Here is a 26,941-nt window from a genome sequence, read left to right as displayed (position 1 = left end):
GTTTGATCTCATCTGATTATGAAAGATGTGGGCCTGAATTTTCACTCCCGGCTCGGAAACACAACATTGGGATCATTCCCAAGCCACAAACCCAACCTGGGATGATCCCATTTTGAGTCTATGGACCGGGTTAGGATAAAAATGGAGTTGTGGCAGGCGATGCTGGAGAGACGGGGAGGCAGGCTGGGTGAAGGTGTAGCCTCGGCCTACTGCCACTTACTCTCGACCAGAAAAATAAACAACATAACAAAAAACGCCTCTCCATCACACCCTCTATCACCTCCTCCCCCTGCCCCCTCCCGACATACCCTCCATGCCCTATCCATATCATATCATAGAATCCCTACAGTGCAGAGGAGGCTATTCGGCCCATTGAGTTCTACACTCACCATCCGAATAAGCACCTGGGCCCACTCCTTCACCCTATCCCTGTAACCCCATAACCCTTTGGAAACTAAGGAACAATTTAGCATGGCTAATACACCTAACCTGTACATCTTTTGACTGTGGGAGAAAACCAGAACACCTGGAGGAAATCCATGCAGACACGGGGGTAACATGCAAACCAAGGTTGGAATTGAACCCGCGTCCCTGGCACTGTGAGGCAGGAGTGCTAACCACTGTGTCACGTGCCACCCCTGGGCGACAGTTCATGTTGCCATGATCCTTCATGGACCCTCATACCCTCCATGCAAGCCTATGCCCCTCCACCCACCCCAATGGACCTTTATAGCCACCGTACCAAATTAGTGCCAGCTCATGCCATCACCTTTTTCCCTTACACCGAACCATGCCAACTCACCCAGTATGCAGCATGGGAAGATCTTAGAACCCGTGCTGAGCTTAAATAGAGTTCTCAAATCTCTATTGATGAATTCACTATTTCAAAAAACACTCTCATTGATAAAAACTCATTTACAAATTTTAGTTCCTTTAATCCCCTCTGAAAACAAGCATCGAAGAGTTTATAATCACTTGGAGCTGCAAATCAAATCGTGAACAGAAAAACACCCCTCCGTGATAGGAAAGGTTGTAGAATCAGTTATGTAGCACCTATCCTGTAATATTAACCCTCAGATTTATGTCAGCAAACTGAGTGAAATAGCAAGCACTATTCTTTTTTAACATGACAGATTGCTCTTTTTTTTAAAAAGCGGCTGGAGATTTAAATCCCTTGACAGCTTGACTGCTATCTTGACAGTTCTTTTGACCTTCCAATGAATTCATGCACTTTTTACACATTTCTGTTTATTTTTTTAACAATCCCGACAGTCACCTTACTACTTCCAAAAGACACCTTACTTCTCCGAAATGACACCTTACTACTCCCAAAGGGCATCCTCCCTCTCACCAAGGTATCCCGGGACTGCCTTTAAAAGGGTGCCCTACCTCTCGGAAAGGGTACCATGGCTCTCCAAAGAAGTGCAGCTTCAAATCTTCCCCTACCTGGTCGAAAATACACATGTCATGTTTTAGGCAGGCCACTATCCAAAATAAAATCTGACTGAAACTGTTGAACTTTAACATGTGCAGTTGCCTCCGTGAACCAAAGATGTATAAATTAGAACACTACCCCCAATTCCACCCTCCGTCCCACAAAATATGGATCCGGATTTGGATCTTTGCTGCTGTTTCCACAAAGATGAAGAACATCTCCAACTGTGCAAATATTTAGCCGTCGTCATGAGGTGCCTTTTGCTTTAATACATTTGTAAGGGTGGCCACAGGCCATGACCGCAAAGGGTTTTTAGCTTGTATGCAGTGAATAGCCACAGGATTCTCGAGCAAGCTGATCGTGCTGTCAACATAGAATTGATAACAAGACTGTCATTTTGGAGCTCTGCAAGACAGCTTTAGTTTTCTTTATTATTTCATGAGACGTGAGTATTACAGGCAAGGCCAACATTTGTTGCCCATCCCTAATTGCCCTTCAGTTAAGTGGAATTTGTAGGCCAGACCAGGTAAGGATGGGAGATTTCCTTCCCCAAAGGGCATTAGTGAACCAGATGGGTTTTTACAACAATCAGCAATGGCTTCATGGTCATCATTAGACTTTCACTTCCAAATTTTTTATTGAATTCAAATTTCACCATCTGTCATGGCGGGATTTGAACCAAGGTCCCCAGAGCATTATCCTGGGTGTCTGGATTACGGGTCCACCACATGATGTCATGTCTTGAGATCTTACAGCTGAAAATGCAACAAGAGAGAATTGTTCACTCTTCTCCCTAAGTTGGTGCTATTTGAAGGGGATCATTAGCTACTTATAGGTTTATTCCTTCTGACATTCCATAGCTGTTTCAGTTTTCAAAAGAACAGGGTGTGGTATCATAGAATTTACAGTGCAGAAAGAGGCCATTCGGCCCATCAAGTCTGCACCGGCTCTTGGAAAGAGCACCCCACCCAAGGTCCACACCTCCACCCTATCCCCATAACCCAGTAACCCCACCCAACACTAAGGGCAATTTTGGACACTAAGGGAAATTTATCATGGCCAATCCACCTAACCTGCACATCTTTGGACTGTGGGAGGAAACCGTATGGCAGTTGTTAAAGTATCTTTTGATGACTCCAAGGCTCCTGCATTAATAATTTTGCCAATGGCACTGGAGCATGAATAGACCTACCTATAAAATCATACATGGCTTTGACAATGTGCAGAGATCATATAAAGCAGAGCAAGCTGCGAGTGGAGAAACAGGAGGAGAAAGATGTGACTACATCCACCAAAGGTGTTGGGAAAGCTAATCTCCTACCTGACCCCCAGTAGTGACAAATGATTGAGATATATGTTCCTCACACAGGAGGTCCTCATTGAAATCTGCCAGCTGCTGCAGCCTGAGAGCAGGGCCTTGATCGTATTACCAGTGGCTGTGGAGATGATTGTGGTCATGAACTTACATGTGTAAGACTGCTTCCAGATATTAGCAACATCTCACGTTTGCACGGCGTTGTTATATAACACAGGTGATTGAGAGATAAGTTCATTAAACTCTCGTCGGATAGAAGCAGATGGAGCAAACACATGGATTGACAAGGTTTACATGCTGCCCTGTGGTGCAGGATGCTACTGATTGTACGTGCATTGCTTTGCGGGGGATTGGGGAGGGGCAGCATATGTCAATCCTGCACATGTATTGCAACTAAAACAGATTCCATTTCCTCAGCAGCAGCTATACTGTGACCATAAGCAGTTCATCAAGCAGTTAATGGTGTGTATCCTGGCAGCAGTCATGATGCCTCCATTCTATGGCAGTCTGCTTTCCACCTGTATTTTAGCTCCCACAGCAAACCAAAGTTTGGTTACTGGGCGACCAACTCTCACCACTGATGACAAGATAATGACTGCAGTTCATAAACCCATACACACAGGCACAGCCTGCATACAATGGGCTGCATTTATCCAAGATTGTCAGCACCACACTCTGACATCAGCACCATTCATGGGTCAACATTTTGCTGGAGGTGACTATTTAGTGGTCCACCTCGTGATATCTGACCAATTAGTATGATGGCAGGCACAATCACGAGGTGGAAGCTGGAATTGTTGGGTCCCATTTATTGGCTGCCTGTCAGTCATCAAAGCAGATGCAGCCAGGGAATGTCTACCAAGGCAGCTTGTCATGATAGGATGGTTTAGTGAAACCTCCCTGGAGACCGTACTGGAGGGGAGGGGGTTTGAGCCATGAGGGACATATAGGGGGTGGGAAATTTTTGTACCTCATAGCATGTTTATTGGTGGCAGGAGGCAGTCCACTGTTGATCAACGGCGGGACCTTCTGGAAGATCCCCCAGGGGAGAACAGCTGGAAAATCTCCCCCCCGCCCCCCCTTACTTCCGGAGAATGTCAGGAGGAGGCCTGTCAGACAATTAATGGAGGCATGGTTAGAGATTTCCAGAGAAGTCAGCAGTCACAGTGTGGTAAGCAGGACTGAGGTCGCATGCAGAAAGTGCATCGATAACCTTCTAAGGTCTGGCATCTACCTATTGCTGAACTTTCCGAGCAACATCAGTAAAACATATTTAACAAATGAATAGGATGTGGCCTTCCCAGCAATAGGTAGAAATCTGCCTAGATACAGCAATAGCCAGTATTCAAAAGGCCGGATGAGATGCCTCCCGCCCAGTAATGAGATTAGAAGGCAGTTTAGATAAAAATCAGGTGTAAAAAGATTAAGAGGAAACTCAGTGGGCAGGATTCTGTGATCCTGGGGCTAAGTGTTGACGGCATCGTAAACGTCGGAGCATTTTACGACGGCGTCATCTGGCCCCTAGGATCAGCGATCCTGCACAGCACAGGGGGCCAGCACGGCACTGGAGAGCCTCACGCTGCTCCAGCTGCCGATACGGGTGTCAGTACGGGCGGCGCGGGTCTGCGCATGCGCGCTATGGCCGGTGTGAGTTCATGCTTGCGCGCCACGGCCACCGCAGGTTCGTGCATGCGCGTGGGTTGCCTTCGAGGCCTACTGATCGGCGGGCGGGCTTATCCCGGTGGGGGCCAATGTTCCTCTGCGCCGGACCCCTGTAGGTCTCCGCCATGATGCATTGGGGCCGGCGTGGAGGAACATTGACCCCCACCAGGATAAGCCCACCCACTGATTGGTAGGCTTCGATCGCGGGCCAGGCCACCTTGGAGGCCCCCCCCGGAGTTGGATCCCCCCTCCCCCCCACAATGCTGCCTCCTGCAGCCGAGGTCCCACCGAGTAGGACCACATGAGAACGACGCTGGCAGGACACGGCAAACTCGGCGGGCACTCGGCCCATCGCACGGGGAGAATCGCCGGGGGCAGCCCCGACCGGCGCCATGCCGATCGCGCCACGCCATTGGCGCCGATTCTCTGGTTGCCGGAGAATCGGCGGACCGGCGTCGGAGTGGCGTCCCGTGATTCACGCTCCCCCCAGCGATTCTCCGACCCAGCGCGGGAACGGAGAATCCCGCACAGTTTACCTAGACAATTGGCAAGATCAATAAGTTATACAAATGATAATGTCTCGAGTCAAGGGATTTTATAGGGGCAAGCAGATAGCCAAATACACAGAAGGCAAATCAAAGTGGAACAAATATATAATTGGCCGGACACTCAGAAGCAAGGCAGGCCTTCACACCTCGCAGGCAGAAGCAGACAAGCCCGTTTCCAGTTAAAAGCTCTAATTCTTAGAGCCAAGGCAGCGCAGAAAACCTTTATAAAGGCAGTTCAAATATATCTTCGCTGGGCCAGGGCAAAGTGTTTCCCAGACTTGATTATCATCCCTGTATAATGTGGTAAATGGAAACTGGTTTTAACTTATAGATCTATTTAATTTGGGGAGACGGGAAGTCTTAAAGAGTTCAGGCATAATAGATATATTTTGGAACAAGGGATATGTTCTGCATAAACTGTGTGTGTTTAGCAATTCATATAACTTAATTGTCGTAGAGTAGTCCTGTTTGTGTGTATTTGCATTCTCTTTATTTTAATAAATGATCTTTACTAATTGTTACACGACAACTGGGCTGTTTATTCTCACTGGGCTTTCACTTGTCCCCTCACACCAAAACAAAATTAAACTATACACCCCCACGAACGCGTGTTCCAAGTTGGGATACCCTCGCAGGGAACATCAGCCTGCTTCATGACAAGAGACAAGAGTAACATGCAAAATCAAGCTGCAAGCCATGAGGGAAACTGCGGATATCTGAGCAGGAGTGCCTCAAGGCAGCCAGTGTACAGATGTGTGCCCAGTGTCACCCCTCACCCGATGGAAGGAATTAAAGTTTTATAGACTTGGCAGGATGATCATGTAAGCTCAGGCCAGTGTGATGCTGGGATCATCGATCTGATTGTGGATCATGATGATCAAATGAGAAAGTTAACTGTAGCTGAACTTTCATCCTCACAATGCAGAAGAAATTACCACAGAAAACCCACAAGAGGAGTCATTCACGGGGTAGCAAGGCCAAACTGGTAATGGAGGTGCCCATGGAGGAAGAGGACCTTGATGTTGGAATGGTGCCTATAGTGCAGGCAGTCAGCAATGGCGAGATTAGTGTGTGGCAGAGAGGTGGTGAAAGTTTAAGTATTTCACGGGATGCGGGCATAGCTCGCTCGGCCAGCATTTATAGTCCGTTCCTAATGCCTTTCCATGATTGCACCTTGAAGCAGCTTCAAATTTTGTGAAATCATTCCCATGAAGTCCCACTTGATGTGCTGACAGATGTTTGCTGCTGTAGCAGCAGCTGGGAATAATTGCTGTTTTCTCTCTTACACAGGGACAGTGCTGGCGGGTCACCAGCAGCCGGCAGCTGATTGTGGAGATTGTGGATACCTCAGAGGAAGAATCGCAGCTTGAGTTATCACCATTGCAGGGGTCAAGCACGGATCCTCACATCACAGTTGGACCTCAAGTGACTCGAGAATGGGTAGCACAACACGACATGTGATGAGGTGACAGAGGCAGGCCACTGTCGGGAGCAGGGCAACTCCTGCCATGCAAATCAGCTGGAAATGCTGAGCATTGTGGGCCAGGTACAAAATGGGTGCTGGTGGAGTAGCAATTGGAAGACGTCTGGGCATTGGTCAGATTTTCCTGAGGCAATGTAGCCCTTTGCGCAGAGAATGGAGCAGTCCCTTCATGGCATGAGTACAGTAACATTGCATGCAGTTCTATCCCACATTGTACTGCCATCGTACTCCATGAGATGAAAAAAATCATGAGCCATTTTCAAAGAATTGAAAAACCTATCAAGAAGGTTTAAGATTGTGCAAACCATTCTGGGAAATAACAGGAAATAAAATACTAGGGGTTATGATTGACCAGAAACTGAATTGAATTAGCCATATAAATACTGTGACTATAAGATTCGGTCAGAGGTTAGGAATCCTGCAGCGAGTAACTCACCTCTTGACTCCCCAAAGCCTGTACACAATTTACAAGCCACAAGTCAGGAATATGATGCCCTTTGCCTGGATGAGTGCAGCTCCAACGACATGCTGGCACAGTGTTAGTACTGCTTCCTCACAGCACCAGGGACAAGGATTCAATTCCGGCCTTGGGTGACTGTTTGTGTGGAGTTTGCACGTTCTCCCCATGTCTGTGTGGGGTTCCTCCGGGTGCTCCGGTTTTCTCTCACAGTCCAAAGATGTGCAGGTTAGGTGGGATTATGAGGATATGGCGGGGGAGTGGGCCTGGGTACGATGCTCTTTCAGAGGGTCAGTGTAGACCCAATGGGCGGCCAAATGGTCTCCTTCACAGTATCCAGGATGAAGCAGCCCGCTTGATTGTGACCCCTTCCACAGATATTCACTCCCTCCACCACCTCCGCACAGTGGCAGCAATGTATACTATCTACATGATGTACTGAAGGAACCCATAAAGGCTTCTTAGGTAAAGGGACATAATGGCAGGGACATAATGGCCTTCTCATCTCAAAAGCCGCTGTGTGTCACATCAAGTTGGATGAGTGGATTCTGTGTTCCAATTTGAATTAACAAAGAAGAGATTAAAAGCTAGCTGATGGTTCTGCTCCAGTATCTGCCTGTGTGTGTGCTGTGCGAATAAGCAGCTGGAAGCTTTCCACGCTGAATGTGTATGATAAACTAACAGAAGATAACTAGATTTTGGAGGTATATTTTCTGACTCTGGAAGGCAGCAAAAGGATTGCAGCTGGAAAAATTGGGGAATTTCTCTACCAAACCATTGAACACTGGAATCGAAGAATGAAGTATTCACCTACTAAAGTCAATGGCATCAAGTCATAATGGCTGCCTGCTTCAACATCTACTCCCCTCGCAAGTCATGGATTGTTCCATTTACTTTTTTATTTTATATTTACTGACTATTGGATTCTATTCTCACTTCTACTCTGTATGAATATATATGCATTTTTTCCCTTACCTTTTTAGTAGCTAATAAACTCACTCTATCTTTAACTCATGAAAACCTGGACAAATTGGCTCATTTTTAAAAATAACCATTGGATGTGGGAAAGGTATGCACGGAGAAGGGAACCTTGTTAGATCACACCTCGTTGCTACCAGCAGAGGGGGTTGAAAAAACACAGAGCCAGTTCATCCTCCCTCACCCCGGTTTGTAACAATTGGTGGGTATCCTAACTAGATGGTGACAAATCAAGGGGCCTCACCGAGATCTGGCCCCGGGGGGTGCCCCCATGGTGGCCTGGCCCACGATCGGGGCCCACCGATCCGCGGGCGGGCCTGTGCCGTGGGGGCACTCTTTTCCCTCCTCCTCGGCTAGTTTTCACCATGGCCGATGCGGATGGGACACCCACCTGCGCATGCGCGGGGATGACATCTGCAGCCGCTGACGCTCCCGCATATCCGCAGACTTCCGCTGCCCGGCGAAGTCCTTTCGGCCCCGGCTGGCGTGGTGCCAAAGGCCTTTCCCGCCGAACGGCGGCGCGCCAACCACTCCAGCACGGGGCTAACCCCTCAAGATGAGGGCTTGGCCCCTAAACGTGCGGAGAAATCCGCACCTTTGGGGCGGCCCAATGCCAGAATAGTTCACGCCACTCCATCCCGCCGGGATCCCCCGCCCCGCCGTGTAGGGGAGAATCCCGCCCATAATCTTTTTAAAAATCAGTTATTGGATGCGGGTATCGCTGACTAGGCCAACGTTATTGCCCATCCCTAATTGCCCTTAAACTGAGTGGCTTGCTGAGCTATTTCAGAGGACATTTAAAAGTCAATCTCATTACTGAAGACCTGGAGTCACATAGTATCCAGGCGAGGCCTGCAGGTTTCCTACCCAGAGGACATTAGTGAACCAGATGAATTTTTACAATGATTTCATGGTCAGCATTCGACTTTCAATTCATTGAGCGCCGGTCATTGCCCCAATTTCTGCCCATTAATTCTGCTTCTCTCCACAGATGTTACCTGAACCGCTGCGTGTTTCCTGTTGAGCATTTTATGTTTTTAACTTAGGATTTGCAATTTGTTATCTTCACTATCACCACCTCATTCAGTGCTATTTCCTGATGGAAAATTGCTGAGGAAGGCAACCCCACATGAAAATAATTTAAAAAAATAAAAATTTAGAGTACCCAATTCATTTTTTCCAATTAAGGGGCAATTTAGCATGTCCAATCCAACTAACCTGCACATCTTTTGGGTTGTGGGGGCAAAACCCACGCATACACGGGGAGAATTTGCAAACTCCACACTGACAGTGCCCCAGAGCCGGGATTGAACCTGGGACCTCGGCGCCGTGAGGCAGCAAGGCTAGCCCACAGCGCCACCATGCTGCCCTACATGAAAATAGTATTTAGGAGGTGTGAATGCATCTGGGAGTCACCAGGCACTGGTGTACACAGCAAAGAGTGGACATAAAATGGAGGACGATTACCATGGTCAAAGGATCCCCTGGCTGCCAGCAACCCAGTAGAAAGAGCTAGTAAAAGGCATTGTTTTGCTATTTCTTGTTGAGGTACGCATAGAATCTATGAAAAACAATCTGATAGTGTGCTAAAATTGGTGTTAACATTTGGGATTATACTCCCAACACGGGTGGATAAGACTCCATGTGGAATACTACAGAATAAAACTCTAGTGTGACATAAATGATTACAGATATCACAATGCACATTAGCACAAGTATTATTATGGTATTAAGGCTGAATAAAATGATTCATATTGCTGGTACTTTCAATTTCATCTGGAACGGAGATTATCTTTTCTCCTCAGTCTCTTCCTGGAGAATCAATCATTAAACTTTCAGGATATAATTTGAAAAAGTGAGACCAGCAATACTTCACATGAAAATAAAACCAAAATACTGTGGATCGTGGAAATTTGAAATAAAAACAGAAAATGCTAGAGAAACCTAGCAGGTCTGACAGTATCTGTGGAGAGAGAAACAGAGTTAATGTTTGAGTCTAATATGACTCTTGTCTGGAACTCATTGATGAAACCACTATCTATCTCAGTAGCTTTGTGATATTTTAATTTTCTGTTCAACAAAACTTGTTTCATGTAATGTCACACCAAATTTACAAAAATATATCAATTTTTACATATTATTGCAATACTTCAATGTACCCATGAATGCTTTAATCCGAATGGTACATTATTGTTCTCGTCTTGAATAAATTAAAGACAATGGCAGCCAAATATTGATGGCACAGTACCGGAATATGGAGGATAACCAGGGTGTTAGGTAAACATGGTTTGCAGATTTTATTAATGCTGCTCAAGCACCATCTCACACAAGAATGCATCTCACTTTTAAAGCTCCTTGCAGTTTGCAAATAATGTGCAGCTTCCAGTAACAAAGAAAACTTCACTCGGAACTGGTGGACATTTATAGTGTATCATAACTCTACCATGAGACAACTTGAAATTCCAGTCTGCATCCACTTTTTCTAGCTGACCAAAAAGCCATATTTCCAAATATGTGACTGAATATATTTACTGAGCTGCTTTTTGAGGATTGTGCTGGCGTCAGTTACACTTTTACATCATTAAAAACAACTTGCATTTCTATAGCACCTTTGATGTATGACGGACTGCATAGTGCTTCCTAAGAGCATAATCTGACTGAAATTGACAACAAAGGTGGTATTAGGAGGGGTGACTAAAAGCTTTTATCTGGGTTCGATCCCAGCCCCGGGTCACTTTCCGTGTGGAGTTTGCACATTCTCCCCGTGTCTGCGTGGGTCTCACCCTCAACCCAAGGATGTGCAGGCTAGGTGGATTGACCACGCTAAATTGCCCCTTAAACTGAAAAAAATAATAATTGGGTACTCTATGCTTATAAAATAAATTAAAAGCTCTTATGACTAAAAGTTATTATGATAGGAAATAAGGGATGTGGTGAGGGGAGGGTGGGATAGTTGCAGAGGCAAAGCATTCCAAGGTGGGAATTCCAGAGTTTAATGAATAGCTGAAGGTGCACTTGCCAATGGTTGGTGAAGGGAATGGGTGATGTGTATAACATGCCAATGTTGGAGGAGTTTAGAGATAGGGAGCGGGAAAGCCATGAAGAGATTTTACAAAAGTATGAGAATTTTAAATTTGGGACGTTTGTGGGCCAGGGGTTAATGTGGGTGAGTGAGCAAAGGGGATTGATGGGTGACACGGAAGTGGTGCAGAACAACATATGGGCAGCAGAGTCTTCTATGAGCTCAGGTTTATGGAGGATGTAAAATGGAAGCCAGTCAGCAGAACATTGGGATAGCACAGTAAGGTTGTTTGGCTGAGAGAGTTATGACCATCTCTATGTATTAAATTGATTTTGTTTTAAATCATTTATATTAAAGCTGATACTTTGGATTGGCATTTTATGTGGGAGAATTCCCATGTGAAGTGCATAGCTTACCTGTTGAGTGTCTCCCAAGTTTCAACATACGTAGTGATCTCATCAACCGCAGGATCTGGACCACTTTCCCCACATTTTCCAATTCTGTGGAGCCTCCATAAAGTTGCTCCACCAGCATAGTGATGTAAAATGGAATCACAGCAATGAGATCAATGATATTCACCAAACTCTTAAGGAACTTGCACTTGTTTTTCACACATAAAAATCTCAGTAGATACTCTGCAGAGAACCAAGTGATGCAAATGTACTCAACTGCGTTCAATAAAGGGGGATCCAGTATTGTATATTCGAGGGAAAAGAGAGCCATGTTTGCAATGGAAATGAGAACAAAGGCTACAGAAAGGATTCCAAATATTTTAGCGAGTTTCGAAGAGTCAGGTTTCTCCATCGTGACCCAGAGTTTTTGTCTCAGTTTCTCACAAATTACTCCAGAGAAATCTTCCTCTTCATTCTGAACTGTTTCTGTATCTCGTTTTATGTCTAAAACTTCATTAATTTCTTTCCGTCTATAATATTTGTCTCGGCAGCAAATGTCAATGTTCAGCTCATCTATTCCCCAGTATTCAATTTCCTGCAAAAAGGACATTGCACAAAGTTCTTCATTCACATGCAATCTTCCAGTTTTATAATAATTTATGATGTACTTGAATGTCTGAGAACTCCGGTCAAAGAAATACTCATTGTCCACAAAATTGGCATCATCACATAGCTCCAGCACAGAATCCTGCTCCGACATAGCCAGTTTTCCCAGACGTGTTTCAGGGTGAGACAACAGAGTTTCACGTGACAAAATGAATCTGCTGCCACCAACGTTTATGATAAAGACATTGAAAGGATTTTTATTCAGGTGTTCTTCACTGCAGAAAACGCTGGATTCCAGCGAGAAAGCTGAGCAATGATCTTCATTCTGTTCAACAAACCAAGGAGAACAATTGGGAGACTTCATGGTACATGGTCACTGACGATGGCCTGATGAATAAATTGAAAATCATCTTCGTCAGCACACACAAGAAACATTAATACCACTGCTATATCCCGTTTCATTGGATTATGCATTACCCATTAAGGTCTAAAAATGGATTACACAAAACACTTCATGAAAAGCCCCTTCAGCAATTCTTTTTTAGATTTCAAATTTCATAAAACTGTAAATGTCTCCTGCGCATGTGCTCATTATTATGAAATATGATTTTGAATGAATTTTTACCAATTTTTTACCAACAGCGGTACAAGAATTTTTACGACATGGCCTTAACTAAGCTAATGGAAAGGGTTATTGTAGCTTGAGCACAGAAAAATCTCCATCATTAAATGTGCTTGAGGAATCTAAAGCCAATACCCAAAGGAAGAAAGCATCCTGTGTGGATGCTTTTTCAGTTTGATTGTAACTTTTATTGAAGTACATAGAATCAATAGCAACACAAGATTGTGTAAAACCTTTGATGGGCTCTCTCAAGATTTCACATTTAGATTTCCAATAACCTTCTCCTTCTGATTCTCTTAGGAAAACTGTCCCTTTAATTCAAAATTCTCCTTGACATCCATTAACTTGGTATATGTCACTGGAACTTTTAATGTATTTGAAAACTTTCAGACAGTCTTACTTTCCAAATGTCAATGATTCTTAAAGTAAACTTGCATGTTTTGGAAAATAGTTGACTTGACGTGACAATAAAGTTCATTAATATGTTGTTAAAGTCAATCTGTGCTATTCTTTAATATGCGTGTAATGCATCCTTATATGGCTTATGCCTGGAGACTGAAGGTAACATTCAAGACATTGGGAAAGAATGTATCTAACCAATGACAATACCACAATAAGAGAATTAACAATAAGAGAAGTATTTCTCTAGCCAGACACTAGAGGGAGCACCAGAAATACTGGGGGTGCAATCTTCCGGCTTTATTACACTCGAGCTCAAGCGTAACGAGGCCTGTGAATATCTGGAGAGGCCAAAAACGGGAACCGCGCCAGGTGGCAAACAGTTTGCGATGCAACTGGCCTGCTCCCGTCGGCGAATTCAGAACCTCACCATAGCATGGCAGGAAACCAGTTATCACCACCTAAGCCCCATTTCCATACAATTAATGAGGCCAGTCCTCCTGGTCACACTGCCCGAGCTGACTGCTGCCGCCACCTCATCCCAGGCAGCACTGGCTGCCTTGTGGCTCACTCTCCGGGACCCTCGGGGAAACAGGACATCCCTCCTGGCCTCCACCGCATCCAGGAGCCTCCTCAGGTCAGCATCCCGAATCTTGAGGCCGGTCTCCTCAGCGCCATTGTTGCGAGCTGGCTCGGGTTGGCTGAGCAAGTGCAGCCTGAGTGCTGCTCGGCATTGTTAGCGAGGGGCTGGCGAGCGCGGTCCTGGCGAATCAGCTGGTGTGCCGGCATTCAGGGCGGGAAGCCGTGAGGCCTTGTTAAGTGGACCAATTAACGTTGAAGAGAGTCGCCGCCGTCATTTGGGTTGAGCGCCGGGAAACACACGGCAATTCCCGCTCGCAGCACTTGGAAACTTTTCCGGAGAATTGCACTCTGGAAATCTGAACGTAACACAGGAAAAGATAGAAATATATAACAGGTACTTTATCAATAACTGATTAAAGCTTCATTGTAATCTAGTATCATAATTCAGTATTGGGGAGGGAATGGAGATAATTAACAGAATGGTCAAATAGATTTTTTTTTAATTGCAAGAGGTGAAAACTCATTGAGATAATATCAGTGCAACAATTAGAAGTATAAAAGACAGTGAAATAGATAATTAAGACAGTGAAGCTAAAATAAATAATGAGCTAATTGTGGATGCTACGAAACCTCAACAATGCAAGTACAAGACCTTCCAGGTAGTCAGGTCAGTCAATTTGCATGGTGTTAAATTTCATTTATAGATGTATTATAGTGATTCGTCAAATGATGCAGGAAGGTTTAATATCACTGGTGAAAGAGAAACTTGCGTTTCTAAAGTGTTTTGCCTGACCACCGGGTGTCAAAAGTGCTTTACAGCCAATGAAGCACTTTCGAAATGTATGGAGGGATCTTCTGATAAATTGTCAGAGTGTCGGTTTCAATGAGAAACCTGACAGGTAGCTCTCCAGATGCACAGCCGAGTTTTGTCTCCAGATTCTCTGGCAGTCTGTGTACAGAGAATCTGGGGGTGTGGGTTCCGCTGTCATTCTGATGGGGCAGGGCCTGATACAGCCAGCAACATTGGCCCCACAGAGATCAGGGCGTCATCTTGAAATAAACTCCCTCTGAATGGACACAAGGGACTCGCCCACAAGCATCGGGGCAACCTACAACATGGGCATCGGGGACATTCCCCACACACATGAGGGGAACACCCCCTATGGGGCCCTTAGGAGGGCCTGTCCCATCCTTGTCAGTGCCACTCTGGCACTGTCACTCTGGCACTGACAGGTTGGCATTGATAGGGGGAAGTGCCTGGCAGGGCCTCTGTACAACCTTCTCCTGCCAGGGACTATACTTACATTTGCGCCCCCGGCAGGTTCTCCTCAACTGCGACCCTGTACCCCGGCCCGGGAAGGAGTCGCTGTTCTCTGTGCCTGGGCGCAGGTGGCAGAGGCTGTGAGCATCGTGAGAAACATCGTTTGGACCGAAAGAAACTGCATGATCTGTCCAGGGAGGCCAGGGTGACTCGGCAACACTGTGCTCCAGAAACCAACCCCTCTCCCATACGCCCGTAATCCTACCTCCCTTCCACCCGGAAGGCGGCAGAACCCCAACCCTGCACCACATGCCAGCGCCCATACCGGCCGCCATGGCCGGGTGCCCTGGCAACTGAGGCTACCAGCTACCCACCCCTGGGCTGCATGCGTCGGACCATCTAACAGTGTCGTTTTCTGCTTCTCCCGGCCCCCAGGAGAAGGCTGCCCATAACCGCCGGGAGCAGGAGAATACTGGAGGGGGACTTTCGGACCTTCTGCCTCTTACCACAGCAAAGCAGCGGGCCCTGGACCTGGTCAGCGGAAGTGAGGAATGGGCAGTCGCCGGGGTGGAGAACGGCGTTAGGCGAGGAAGTGAGGCCCCGCTGAGTTGCAGTTCCCCGTGATATACTTGTCACCCCCCCCCCCCAAACACCACCCACACACTCACCCTCACCCCCCTCACACCACTCCCACCACCCCGCTCCACCATCCCCACTTCCCCCCAGCCCGGGGTCTAATTATACATGTTATTTTGTGTCTTACAGAAGCTGCAGATGATGGGGCAGGCTCTCCTCCCCCAGCCAGAGCTAGAGCCCCAGGTGACGAACAGCGAAGGGGTCATCTACACGGAAGCGAGCCATGGACCTGCGACCCAGGACACCCCGGAGCTCGAGTCGGAGGATGACACTGACATCCCGTCACGCTGTCACCAACACCCTCCACCTTCCCAGAGACACACATCTCGGTTGGGCACTTTAGTGAAGAGGCTCCTGGGACACTATCTGGTGCGCACCACACAAATGCTCTGCGACAGCCGGTGAAGGTAGGAACTCCCGAGGGGGCGGACGGTTGGAGGGCGGGCCGACCCCAGGACGAGCTGCTGTACAGACGGGTTTCGGGCTTCTGGAACGGACAGTCACATCGATCGTGGAGGTGCAGTCGCAGAGCCAGGGACTGTATGAGGGGTTGTCGCGAATATCCAGAACCTGCAGGCGCTGGTGGAGGAGTCCAGCTGCCTCCGGAGCAAGAGTTGATGCCGGCCATGCATGCACCCAGGGCAACACCTCATAGATGGTGTCTCTGGTGGAGGCCTTGGGGGGTATGGTTTCGGCCATATACAAGGCCTGCGGCAATCTGTGCAGGCGGTGGCCGAGGCCCAGGACAGGGCAGCCATATGCCAGGGCCACCTGGACATTGCAACGGTGCACCTGAGCATGACCCAGTCACAGTGGGCCACGGCTGAGAGCATTGGCGGCATTGCCCAGGCACTGGCCAACGTAGCACACAGAGGAAGGTGGCCCAGTCCCAGAGGGAGATTGCGCAGTCTCTGGATGATGTGGCACAGACCCCGAAGGTGGTGGCACAGCCGCAGTGTGATGTGGCGAAGTCCCAGATGGAGGTGGTCCACTCCCTGTGCTCTGTGGCCGCAAGCATGCAGGCCCTGGTCGAGATCAGAGTGGGCCTCCAAGACTGTCACAGCAGGGTTGGTCGGGAGGCCTCAGGGGTTAGTTCAGCTCACACCCCCATCCCATGGATTAGCCCCGGGACCATCAGGCATCCCGAGGGAAGAGGAGGAGGCCCCAGAAGACGTCCAGTAAAGGTGATCCCGCACACAGGGCGGGAATCACAGCAGGCCGCCTCCACTCATGATGTACCATATGAGGATCCATCAAGATGTGACGGTAGGGCATGTAAGGCCAGAAAATTAGACATCAGTTAAGTTGGCAGGGACTACTGTGGTCGTTGCCCTTGGGCAGGCCATGTGATGCCCCACTGGCAGTTTCGGGGCATGGTACGGCTGAGGGTATGGTGGAGGGTGGGGGTTGGGGTGCGGAGATGGTGGGTGGAGGGTGGGTGCTTGGTGCAGGGATACCCATAAGGCTGGTGGCACTCTGCACAACCAGGGGCCAAGGTGGGTGATCAGTGGGGTGAGCAGCAAGCTGGCTGCCTTGCTGGCCGTGGCAATGGCGGGCCATATCTGGACATCCTGGTCCCCTGGGAGGGTCATCCTAGCTCCACAGCCCATCCCCCGTCAAAGACCTCCCCACACCCCCCCGAGCCAGCCTGGTCAGTGTCGGGACCGGCAGCTCATGATCGCGCCTCTCTGTGTCCTACCTCCTCTTACCCTCATCAGCCATGGCATCTGTTTCATGATTTTTAAAAGCACAAGTGAACCTCCCCCTTGAGATTTACACCCAGTGGAGGCAGCGAACAGGGGAGGCCCTGGAGAATACCGGGTCAGGCTCGCTAACGATATGCCAATGGCATTTATTGTACGTGCAGAGTGGAACGCTTTCACGCCGCCTTAGAGGCGATGTAAAATTGTGATTTGGCGTGAATCCAACGCCCGCCATGATTTCGGTGTCAGAACTGATTCTCCGCTCAATCACATTTCCCGAATCCGCCGTCAGCTGACGGAGAATCCCGCTCGAGGTCTTGTCCGCGAGAATCTTACTTTCCCAGCTCTTGACGAGATTTTGGGCTCAAAATCGCTCCCGTCGTTACCATTGAAATTCAGGAAACGAGGCAGCCAATTTGCACACAGCAACTTCCCACAAAGAGCAATATGATGGCAAGCAGATAATCTGTTTTGTGTGATGTTGATAGAGGGTCAGTTCGTGGTCGGGACACCAGGGGTAACTTCCCTGCTCTTTTTCAAAATAGTGCCATGGAATCTTTTATATTCACCAGAGTAGGAAGACGGGTTTCGATTTAAAGTCTCATCCAGAAGAAGCTAGTTCTGACAATGGAGCCTTGTTACCGAGAGGTGTTGTCCGTATAATGAAGCTTTTTTGTGGTTCATTTCAGGACATTTTAGGCACACAGCCCATGATTTCCAAAGCAGCACCATCTTTGAGCAACATTCCCTGCTGGGAGCACACAATGACAGAATCATCTCCGATGGGAAAACACTGTGAACAGAAACTTTATATTTTAGGCATGAGTGAAAGTCTCAGGTACATAGTTTGCAACCTAAACCAGAGTAAGGCCAGAGTTTTCCAGCCATTCACGGCGGCGGGATCTCTGGTCCCACCGACGGCGCACCTCTGCCATGAGTTTTGTTTTAATTCATGGTATTTTCTGCTCCTTTCTCACCATAAACCTGCTACAGGCATGAGTGGATAATCCTGGCCAATATGTTAATTTGGGAGGGTGCTTTCTGATCGAGCTTTCCTCCAGGTTTCATCAGTGTTATGGAGTTGAAGATATCTGATTTGTGTCCAAAAGGAGTTTTGTAAGGCCAGATGGTTAGTAGAGAGGGTCTTAGAAATCTCTATCGCTGCTAATATGAGTTATGTTGCTGCGTCCTGTGAATTGGTGGAATGGGTGATATTTGAGAGGACTGGTATCTACTGAATTGTAGTTGATCTCAAAGTCCTAGAGATCACACTCATTACTAAATTAAGTTGTGTGTCAATGAGTTTGATGTGATGACTTGAGGCTCATACGGGTGCACAGTAATCAACTGTCGAAAAGACCAGAACTGCAGGAGAAGTATGAAGGACAGTGGTTTTTGCACCCTAGGTCACTTTGTGCTGGTGAGCGCACGGATGATGTACACTCATGTCTTGCTCTTTCGGCAGTCTTTAGAAGGTGGTGATGGTAAGTTAAGGAGCAGTCAGCGGTCACTCCAAGATAGGGGGGAGTCGGGTTATACCACATACTTTATCTCCACAGAATGTGACATTCAGGCTGCTGTGTGCCTTGCCATTTTCAAGACGGAATGCAGAGATGATGAACTTGGCTGCGTTTGTTTTCAGTCTCCACTTGTAGAAATATTTAGCCATTCTTGACAGGTTAGGGTTTAGCGGCTTCCATTTCCTGGAAATATTTTGCTGAAGGTGTTAAGGCAATATCATTGGCTTCAATAAATTTTCATGATGAAGTGGTCGGCATGTTGCCTGTGTAAAGGTTAAATATTAAAGAAATGTACAGCACATCATAAACAGGCCCTTCGGCCTTCCGCGCCTGCGCTGACAATGCTGCCAGTCTAACCTAAAACCGTCTACACTTCCCGGGTCCGTATCCCTCTATTCCTATCCTATTCATGTATTTGTCAAGACCCCCCTTAAACATCACTTACGTACCTGCTTCCACCAGCTCCTCCGGCAGCGAGTTCCAGGCACCTACTTACCCTCTGTGTAAAAAACTTCCCTTCTACATCTTCTCTAAACTTTACCCCTCGCACTTTAAACCTATGTCCCCTCGTAATTGACTCTTCCACCCAGGGAAAAAGCTTCTGACTATGTAGATGTTCAAAAAGTGTTCATGTCAATTCCCTATGGGAGTTGTTGAATTATTCTGGGAGTGTTGACTTTGTCTCGTTCGTAGAGAAATGTTGCTCAGAAATGTTGTTATGGGCCAGGGTTTCGAAACTCGAAAGTGTATTATGAAGTTCACCTGACCTATAACTTTTATTTTGAATTTGTCTAGGATGAGCACAAAAGTCTTCACTGTAGGTGTGATTCATCAGACTTCCTAGACACTTTAATCAAAACAAGGTTTATTCTAAGAACATAGTTAGCATATATACATATAAACACAGCAAGAATGTTTTATCAATTACAAATATAAAGACACACACAGCTACAGAAATCTATGTATGTAACAATTAATGCATTCCCCCTTTGCTGTTCCAATTCAATAACAAAATCCAATAAACCAAAACCCCTTTTCAAGGGCATGGCCCAGCACACTGTATTCTCACTTGAATGGGATTGGTCCTTTTCCTAAAATTCTGATCCAGGTCCAAACAGCAGATTCAAACTCCTTCTGGAAAGCAACTATATTTTTAAAGTTACCAAGGCAGTTAGCCACACCAATGGGCTTTGTCCTGGAAAAGTTTTTGAAATGAAAACAGAGAAAAACAGGGAAAAAAACTTCTTTCTCGTTCTGTAGTCCAAAGCAGTCAAACTGAAACTGAAACCCCCTCTCACCTCACAGCCACAGCACAATGTGCTACAAATGACATGATAGGAGACTGAACCTTTCTTAAAGGGACACTCACATAATAATGTCCACAGCAGCCAGAGTCATTTGGCACATGGCAACAGCAGGTACAATTTGAGCACCAGGTCTACGTTTCTACATAGTATTTGTAGGCTAAGCAAATGTCAATGAAAGGAGCTCTAGTCTTAATTAAAACTAGCCTCAGTGGTTGTGGTGATAGTAAGGACTTGTTCACAAAAGAAAATTCCGCTTTTCATCAACCGTGGCAAGTATTTTCACCAGACTGTGTGGTTGTTCACCATATTTGACATACAATTAATACCCAGAGCTTAGCTCTAACTACAACCTCTAATAATGTGAAACTGAAAAATAGTTTTAATTCCTGCTACTGCCGTTGTTGAATTAAGGAACATTAACTCTAGTATTAAACTGCGACAGGTTGTTTGTGGAAATTGAAAATAAGACACTTCATCACTGATTTATTTAATTAACAATGGCTAAAAGTAAACCACAATTTTGGGACAAGCAGGATACAGATGGGATCCAGGCTATAAATTATAAGCATTAAGTCTCACTATATACACAATGATGTGCTTTTGTACATCTTTGGTCAAAGGATTTGCATCACCAATATTAAAGTTTCCAACAAGCATTACTGGGGGAAGATTTTCTCAGAGCCATGTATTAGCAACATTATAAATTCAATGTCAAAGTATCTCTCTTGTTAATTTATTACACAATATAATCCAACGAAAAATAGCAAAATTGAGGAAACCTTCCCGCTAAATTGCCAAGTCATTAACGAACGAAAACGATAACATTTCTATAGCGTCTTTCAGAAACTCAGGGCATTCCAATGTGTTTTACAGCCAATTAAATAGTTTTGAACTGTAGTCACTTTTATAATGTGGCAGAGCAGAGCAGCTGCACACAGCAAAGTCCCACAAACATCACTGAAATTATTGGTCAAATAAATTGTTTAAGCAATGCTAACTGAGAGATAAATACCAGCCAAGATGAACAAATACTAATCAGACTAAATTTTTACCCAGCAGTTGAATTGAAGATTAATGTTGATTGTACTATCATTAAAAGCAGATTATGTTGAGAGAAGATTCGAGGGAGATGCTCAAAATCTTGGATTAAATAAGGAGAAACAGTGACAGAAAGATCAGTAACCCAGAGACAGATTAAATGTGGTGAAATGCGAGATTTTTTTTAAAAATGCAGCAGGGTGTTTTATTTGGAAAGTATTACCTGAAAGTGTTAGTTGGATCAGGTTCAATGGTAATTTTCAAAAGGGAATTGGATAAATACTTTGTGGGTGCAACCATACATCAAGTGTAACATACTGGGCACGTCCCGAGTCGGGTGCGGTCGATCGATTTCACGAGAGGCCTCTCGCGAGATTTACTCGGCTCGTCACACCTCGCGAAATCTAACGGGATCTCGTGAAACGTCGTGATTTGGATCCCGCCAACAATGGGGGACCTAAATTTGCATATTCAAGCGAGCAGTTAGGCTCACTTGAATGTGTCCACGCCGGATGTGTCTACGCCGGATCTACCCAGCGTCCGGAATCAAATCCTCTTGCGTCAGAGACCCACCTAGGCACAAACGTGAACCAGGCGGAATAGCACTTGGTTGCGGGGGGAGGGGGGTTCTCAGGCAATCAGAGGCAGGGGAGGGGGTTCCCAGGCAGTCAGAGGCCCCTGGGTTGGGACTGCCAAGCAATCAGAGGCCCCTGGGTGGTCGGCCTCTGGGCAGAGTGGTACCCTGGCACTGCTGATGCCATCTGGGAACCCTGGCACTGCCAGGCTGGAAAGAGAACTGCCAGGGTGCCCAGTTAGCATCTTGCCCTTGCTGGGGATTAGACCTGAGGATGCCCTGCCCTTACGACGTGAGGTGATGGGACTCAAGGATCCCCTAATTGGTAAGTTGGGAAACACCCCACCAAATGCACCTGCAATAGGACTGTTTTTTTTCGTTAAATCGTACCCAATATCTCAGCTTGATTGTGTGTTACATAATCACAATATTATGGAGCTTTAGTCTATGTTCATAATACAGTGATTTGCCATGGTTGTGTTAACACCATGTATTCAACGTGTCCTTAACAGGTTTCCAAAAGTTGTTATACTTCTGTTACGTGTATTATAAATGTGAGGTTTCGTAAGAGAGTTATGTTTTATACCATATCTTTAACTCAAGGTAAAAAAAGAGGAGTGAAGAGTCATGTAATCTGTTATGAGTTCCACTTACAAGAAACCTGTCACCTTGCTCATCATGGAGATTGGGGACCCAGGCTGTGACTTGCTGAGAGCAAAATGCAAATTGATTACACCTGAAAATAAAGGCACAGACAACTGGGCTAACTGTAGACAAACTTTCTGTCTCAGAGCTTTTGAATAGAAATACAGAGAGAGAAAGAGATAGAAGTCTCACAGAGAGAAAGGCTGCAACTGGTGTGGTCAGTAGAGGGGAGAAGGCTGCTGGTCCCCTGCAAACTACCAGGCAGAACGTGGGAGGGAAGGTGATTTCTTATTGAACTGATGCTGTGACAATCTCAAGACTCTGGATGATTTTCCATGGTGAAGTTAGGAGGAGAAATCACTGGAATGATCTTATTGCTGAAAGTTGGCTCAGGGATTCTCAGAGTACTGATGGAAAGGAACTTCAATGGACACTGTGCACTACGACTCAGTAAAAGGACGAGACATGAACGCTTTGAAAGTTGACAGTAACCATGGACTGGGGCATGTAAAAACTGCAATTCCGTGGAGTTGTTGCCATAAAGTATAAATAGGGTGTGGGGTTATATAAGAGATATATTTTTGGCAGTTTAGACTATTAGTTGTCAACTAAGTAATGTTTAGTTGTGTTGCTTTTATTGTGTTTGTTACAGTAAAAGACTGAAAACTTGCAATATTGTCACATGATTCCTTTGAGCCATTCTCTGAGAATTCAAATAAAAACAGGAAATTCTGGGAAAATTCAACGAATTTGGTTTCATCTGTGGCGAGAGAGAGAAAAAAAAACAAAATAGAGGACAGAGTTCATGCTCTGAAGTTGTTGAACTCATAAATGTTAAGTCCAGAAGGCTGTAAAGTGCCTAATCTGAAAATGATGTGCTGTTCTTCCAATTTCCGTTGGGCTTCACTGGAACATGGCAGCAGGCGGAGGTCAGAAGCGTGAACACAAGAACAAGATGGTGATTTAAAATGGCAACAACAGGAAAGTCGGAATCATGCTTGCAGACTGAGAGGTGTTTTGCAAAGCGGTCACCCAGTCTGAATTTAGTTTCTCCAATGCAGTAGACCAAATTGGAAGAGATGCCAGTGAATCGCTTCCTCTGGAATCACCTCCTGTGTTGTAGCCACTGGAATTGCACCTCGCCTACTGGGAGTGGGCAAAACTATTCCTTGGCATTTGTGTAAGAGTGGTTTTGTTTAAAAGGATTGTAATGCACCAAATTCCTGCAGAGTTTCTTTGGTTTGATGGTTCGTGATCAAACCACATTGTGACAGAAATATCCATAAAGGTGTTTGGTTAGGTTGATGACTTCCATCTGGAGGCTGGAAAGACGGAATTGAAAGGGACGGCTGTTACAGAAGCGACAGTACATACAATACCTAACTGTAAAAATGAGACTTTTAAAGGTGCAGAGTGTCTCCCAACTCTTCCACCTGGGATTTGGGGAAAGATTTGCAAATGGGAAAATTCTGTGCTTAGCCTGCTGAAAATGGCAGGAGGGTACTCAAACACTCTCAAATCCCTCAGTAACAGTTATTTATTTGATTGGGCAAGCACCCAAACAGACATCAAATTCAATGGGCTCTCAGTGGATATCAGACATGAGAGAACTCGATGCAAATTTCAGAGGTCGAGCACCCAATTTATCAATGCTAAATAGGTGATGATGAGTTGAAAATCTGACTCATAATTTTTACTCTTACAATTACTGAAGCTCAAACATTTCTCTGATGCCTTTCTGTTTCTGCTTAATTGATTGAAGTGTACGTTGTGACCCATGATGAATCAAGGGAACAATGTATTTTATAGATACTTAAAGGGCGTGATTTAACAAAATGGGAATAAAGTCCCATAGCGAGCATGTTTAGAATGCCACGTGCATTCTGGCGCTTGCTGCGCCGAGAAACACAAGGCAATGAAACGCGACTCGCGATTCATAAGGGGCTTCAACGGGGAATGCGCGGCCAAGGCGGCACAGAGCTCCTCAGTGTAGCAAGCGTCATTTAAAATTGGCATCCCGATCTCTGAGTCCCCAGAAGCAATTCCCCCAAAGCCCCAATGCACCATGCCTCGCACACTGAAGCTTCCCCAAGACCCACACAGGGCACCACCAGCCTGATCGCACACGTGCAAAAAATGCCAGTTTGGCAGCTTAGCAGTGCCAACCTGGCACTTTGGTAGTGCCACCTGGGCACCTTGGGTGTGCCCAAAGGGCATACACGTGGGGGCCACCGATCCCCTGGGAGACCCCCATAAGTGCCGTTCCGGCTGGTCCTCGTTTGTGGAGACCAGTATTAAACGGCACTCGACCACCATCCCCGAGGCAACGGAGATTGAGCCCATGCCTCGGGTAACTTGGGAATCTGCACATTAAAGCGAGACGGTCTCGCTTTAATATGCAGATTTGCTAAACGTTGACACCGCCCACAATGGGCGGGATTCACAACCCAGCATCTCGCGAGATCCCGTTAGATCTCGCGAGGCGTTGCGAGCCAGATAGCTCCCCGGAGCAGGGGCTCTTGGCTATTATCAGCCGCGCTGCGCCGTGGTGAGCTGCCATGGCAAGCCACTTGATCACGCCCAAAGCAAAGTATACATAAATGTCATCACCCTGTAATCAGCAAAAAATTATTAATTTATGCATTAAGATATTTGGTGCCATGGACCGTCGGCAGATCTAGGATGAGATCTACTGGTTGTTCACGCCGGCAGGATCTTCCAGTCCCACCAATGCCCCCCCCCCCCCCCCCCCCCCCCCCCGCCGTGGGTGTCCCTGGGGCGTGGGGTGGATTCAATGGGATATTCCATTGATAGTCGTGGGACCAGAAGATCCTGTCGCTGCCCAACGGTGGGCCACCATCCGTCACTGAGAAACAAGGCACGGGGAGGCCAGAGAGGTACGCCTTAATCAATGGATTCAAAATTAAATCTGAACCCAAGCATGTAATACCAAATTGCAGTGAAAATATGAAGGACAATTAAACACAAGCATTGTTTTCAAAAGTTTAAAATTACTCTGAATGCTATGCTTGACAAGTTAGTTACTGCATTGGTGTGAAGGGCCTTTTTCAGTTGCTTCAAAATAAATAGGTTAACTGCTTTGTCAAAATGCTGCACATAGAAATTTTACACAAGTGTGTGCACCAAGGTGCTAAAGTTAGAACTCAAAATGATAACCACCCCATGAGATTTGCATTACTCAGCAAGCATAATTTTATTCAGAAATAGGCATAACTGGACCATATTGTGAGTGTCTCATAGAACTTCAGGCCAACAGGAACTTATGATAGGATTCCCACATTTTACACCTATTTTATTTTCCAGAAATGTAAAAGAAAACTCAGATTAGAGAGTGAATCATTCAAAGAATGGCAGACATCTCCGGGGCTTCTTGTGAATCATTCTCCATTGATGGGCATCCTTCAACACATTGTCATACATCATTGAAGTGTTTCCTGCACATGTACAGCAGATTAGGTTAATTGTTAATGTTGCAGACATTCCACTGAATCCAACAAGATCTAACTCTCATTAACCCAGTTTAGTGTAGGTGACGTCTTATCAAATTGCTTGATATTATAGTTCTGAAAGAAACAATGGATGACATGACTAAGGAGGCTGCGCCTGTGCCAGCTGACAATATTTGTGACGTTGGTCTGACTAGCAGAGGCTTCCAGTTGATGGAAAATGAGCATTTCCCAAAGTGTGAAGCTCACGACTTTGACTGCCACCACATTTACTTTCTTTCCCACCCCCTCTGAACGACAATGTGCTGTTCGCTGCCCAATCTAAGCAAACAGCAAAGATTCTCTTGAGCTACCCTTCAAAATTAAATGGACCATGAAACACCATCCTTTCACTTCATATGGTGGCAAATTAATTGGCCCACCTCTATCTGTCCTGATTGTGGAGTCCTTTGACTTTGAATACCGACCAAGGGGGTACCTCTAAAGAAACGAGCTAAAAACTGAGGAAGGCTCATATGAACTTGGCCGGGCGGGAATCGCGCGGCGCCGCCCCGACGTCGGTCCGCCGCTTCTCCGGAGAGCGGAGAATCGGCGCCATTGGCACCGGCACGGTCGGCGCGCTGCCGGTCGGGGGCCGCTATTCGCAGCCCCCCCCCTGGCAATTCTCCGTACAGGATGGGCCGAGCGGCTGCATAAAAAATCCAAGTCCCACCAGCGCCATCCACGTGTGGCCTTATCCGGCGGGACCTCCGCATGCATCCATCCGGGATCCGACCCTGGGATGGACCTCCGCTGTGGCCTGGCCCGCGATCGGGGCCTACCGATCGGCAGGCCGGCCTCCTGGGCTGGGGGCCTCTTTTACTCCGTGCCGACCCCTGTAGCTCTACACCATGTTGCATTGGGGTCGGCGCGTAGAAGGGAGCCACCACGCATGGGTGCATTGGCGCCGGTCGCACTGCGCATGCGCAGACCCACGGCGCCCATCTGATGCCGGTATCGACAGCTCAAGCGGCGTGGGTCACTCCAGTGCCGTGCCCCCTGTAAGGATCAGAATCACTGCTCCTGGGGCTAAGTTGGCGCCATCGTGAAAAGCATCAACACTTAGCCTCAGGATCAGAGAATCCCACACGGGATCTTCCAGTTCTGCCGATGCCACGCCACCACTGTGGGTTTCTCGGCAGTGAGGGTTACATTCAACGGGAATTCACGTTGACACCTGCGTACCAGAAGATTCTGCCAGAGGCCAAAAAATGCACAGCTGGCTGTGATGAAAATCTGCCCTATATTTC

General features: G+C 46.7%; 1 protein-coding gene across 2 annotated transcripts in view; it reads right to left on the bottom strand.

The window, feature by feature from the left end:
- The window catches only part of kcnv1 (potassium voltage-gated channel modifier subfamily V member 1), a 56,852-nt gene that overhangs the window by 10,321 nt on the left and 19,590 nt on the right, over positions 1 to 26,941 (bottom strand). Inside the window, exon 3 of one of the 2 annotated variants that reach the window (XM_072467433.1) lies at positions 11,317 to 12,285. In XM_072467433.1, coding sequence (XP_072323534.1) covers positions 11,317 to 12,262 — 946 coding nt within the window. In that variant the 5' untranslated portion in view covers positions 12,263 to 12,285. Of the gene's footprint in view, positions 1 to 11,316; positions 12,371 to 26,941 lie in introns of those variants that run through there. The other variant, XM_072467434.1, reaches the window with a different exon arrangement.

Source organism: Scyliorhinus torazame, chromosome 11 (assembly GCF_047496885.1).
Source record: "Scyliorhinus torazame isolate Kashiwa2021f chromosome 11, sScyTor2.1, whole genome shotgun sequence".
Classification (NCBI taxonomy): domain Eukaryota; kingdom Metazoa; phylum Chordata; class Chondrichthyes; order Carcharhiniformes; family Scyliorhinidae; genus Scyliorhinus; species Scyliorhinus torazame.
The sequence above is the reverse complement of the archived record's forward strand: the minus strand, read 5'-3'. Positions and strand labels throughout refer to the sequence as shown.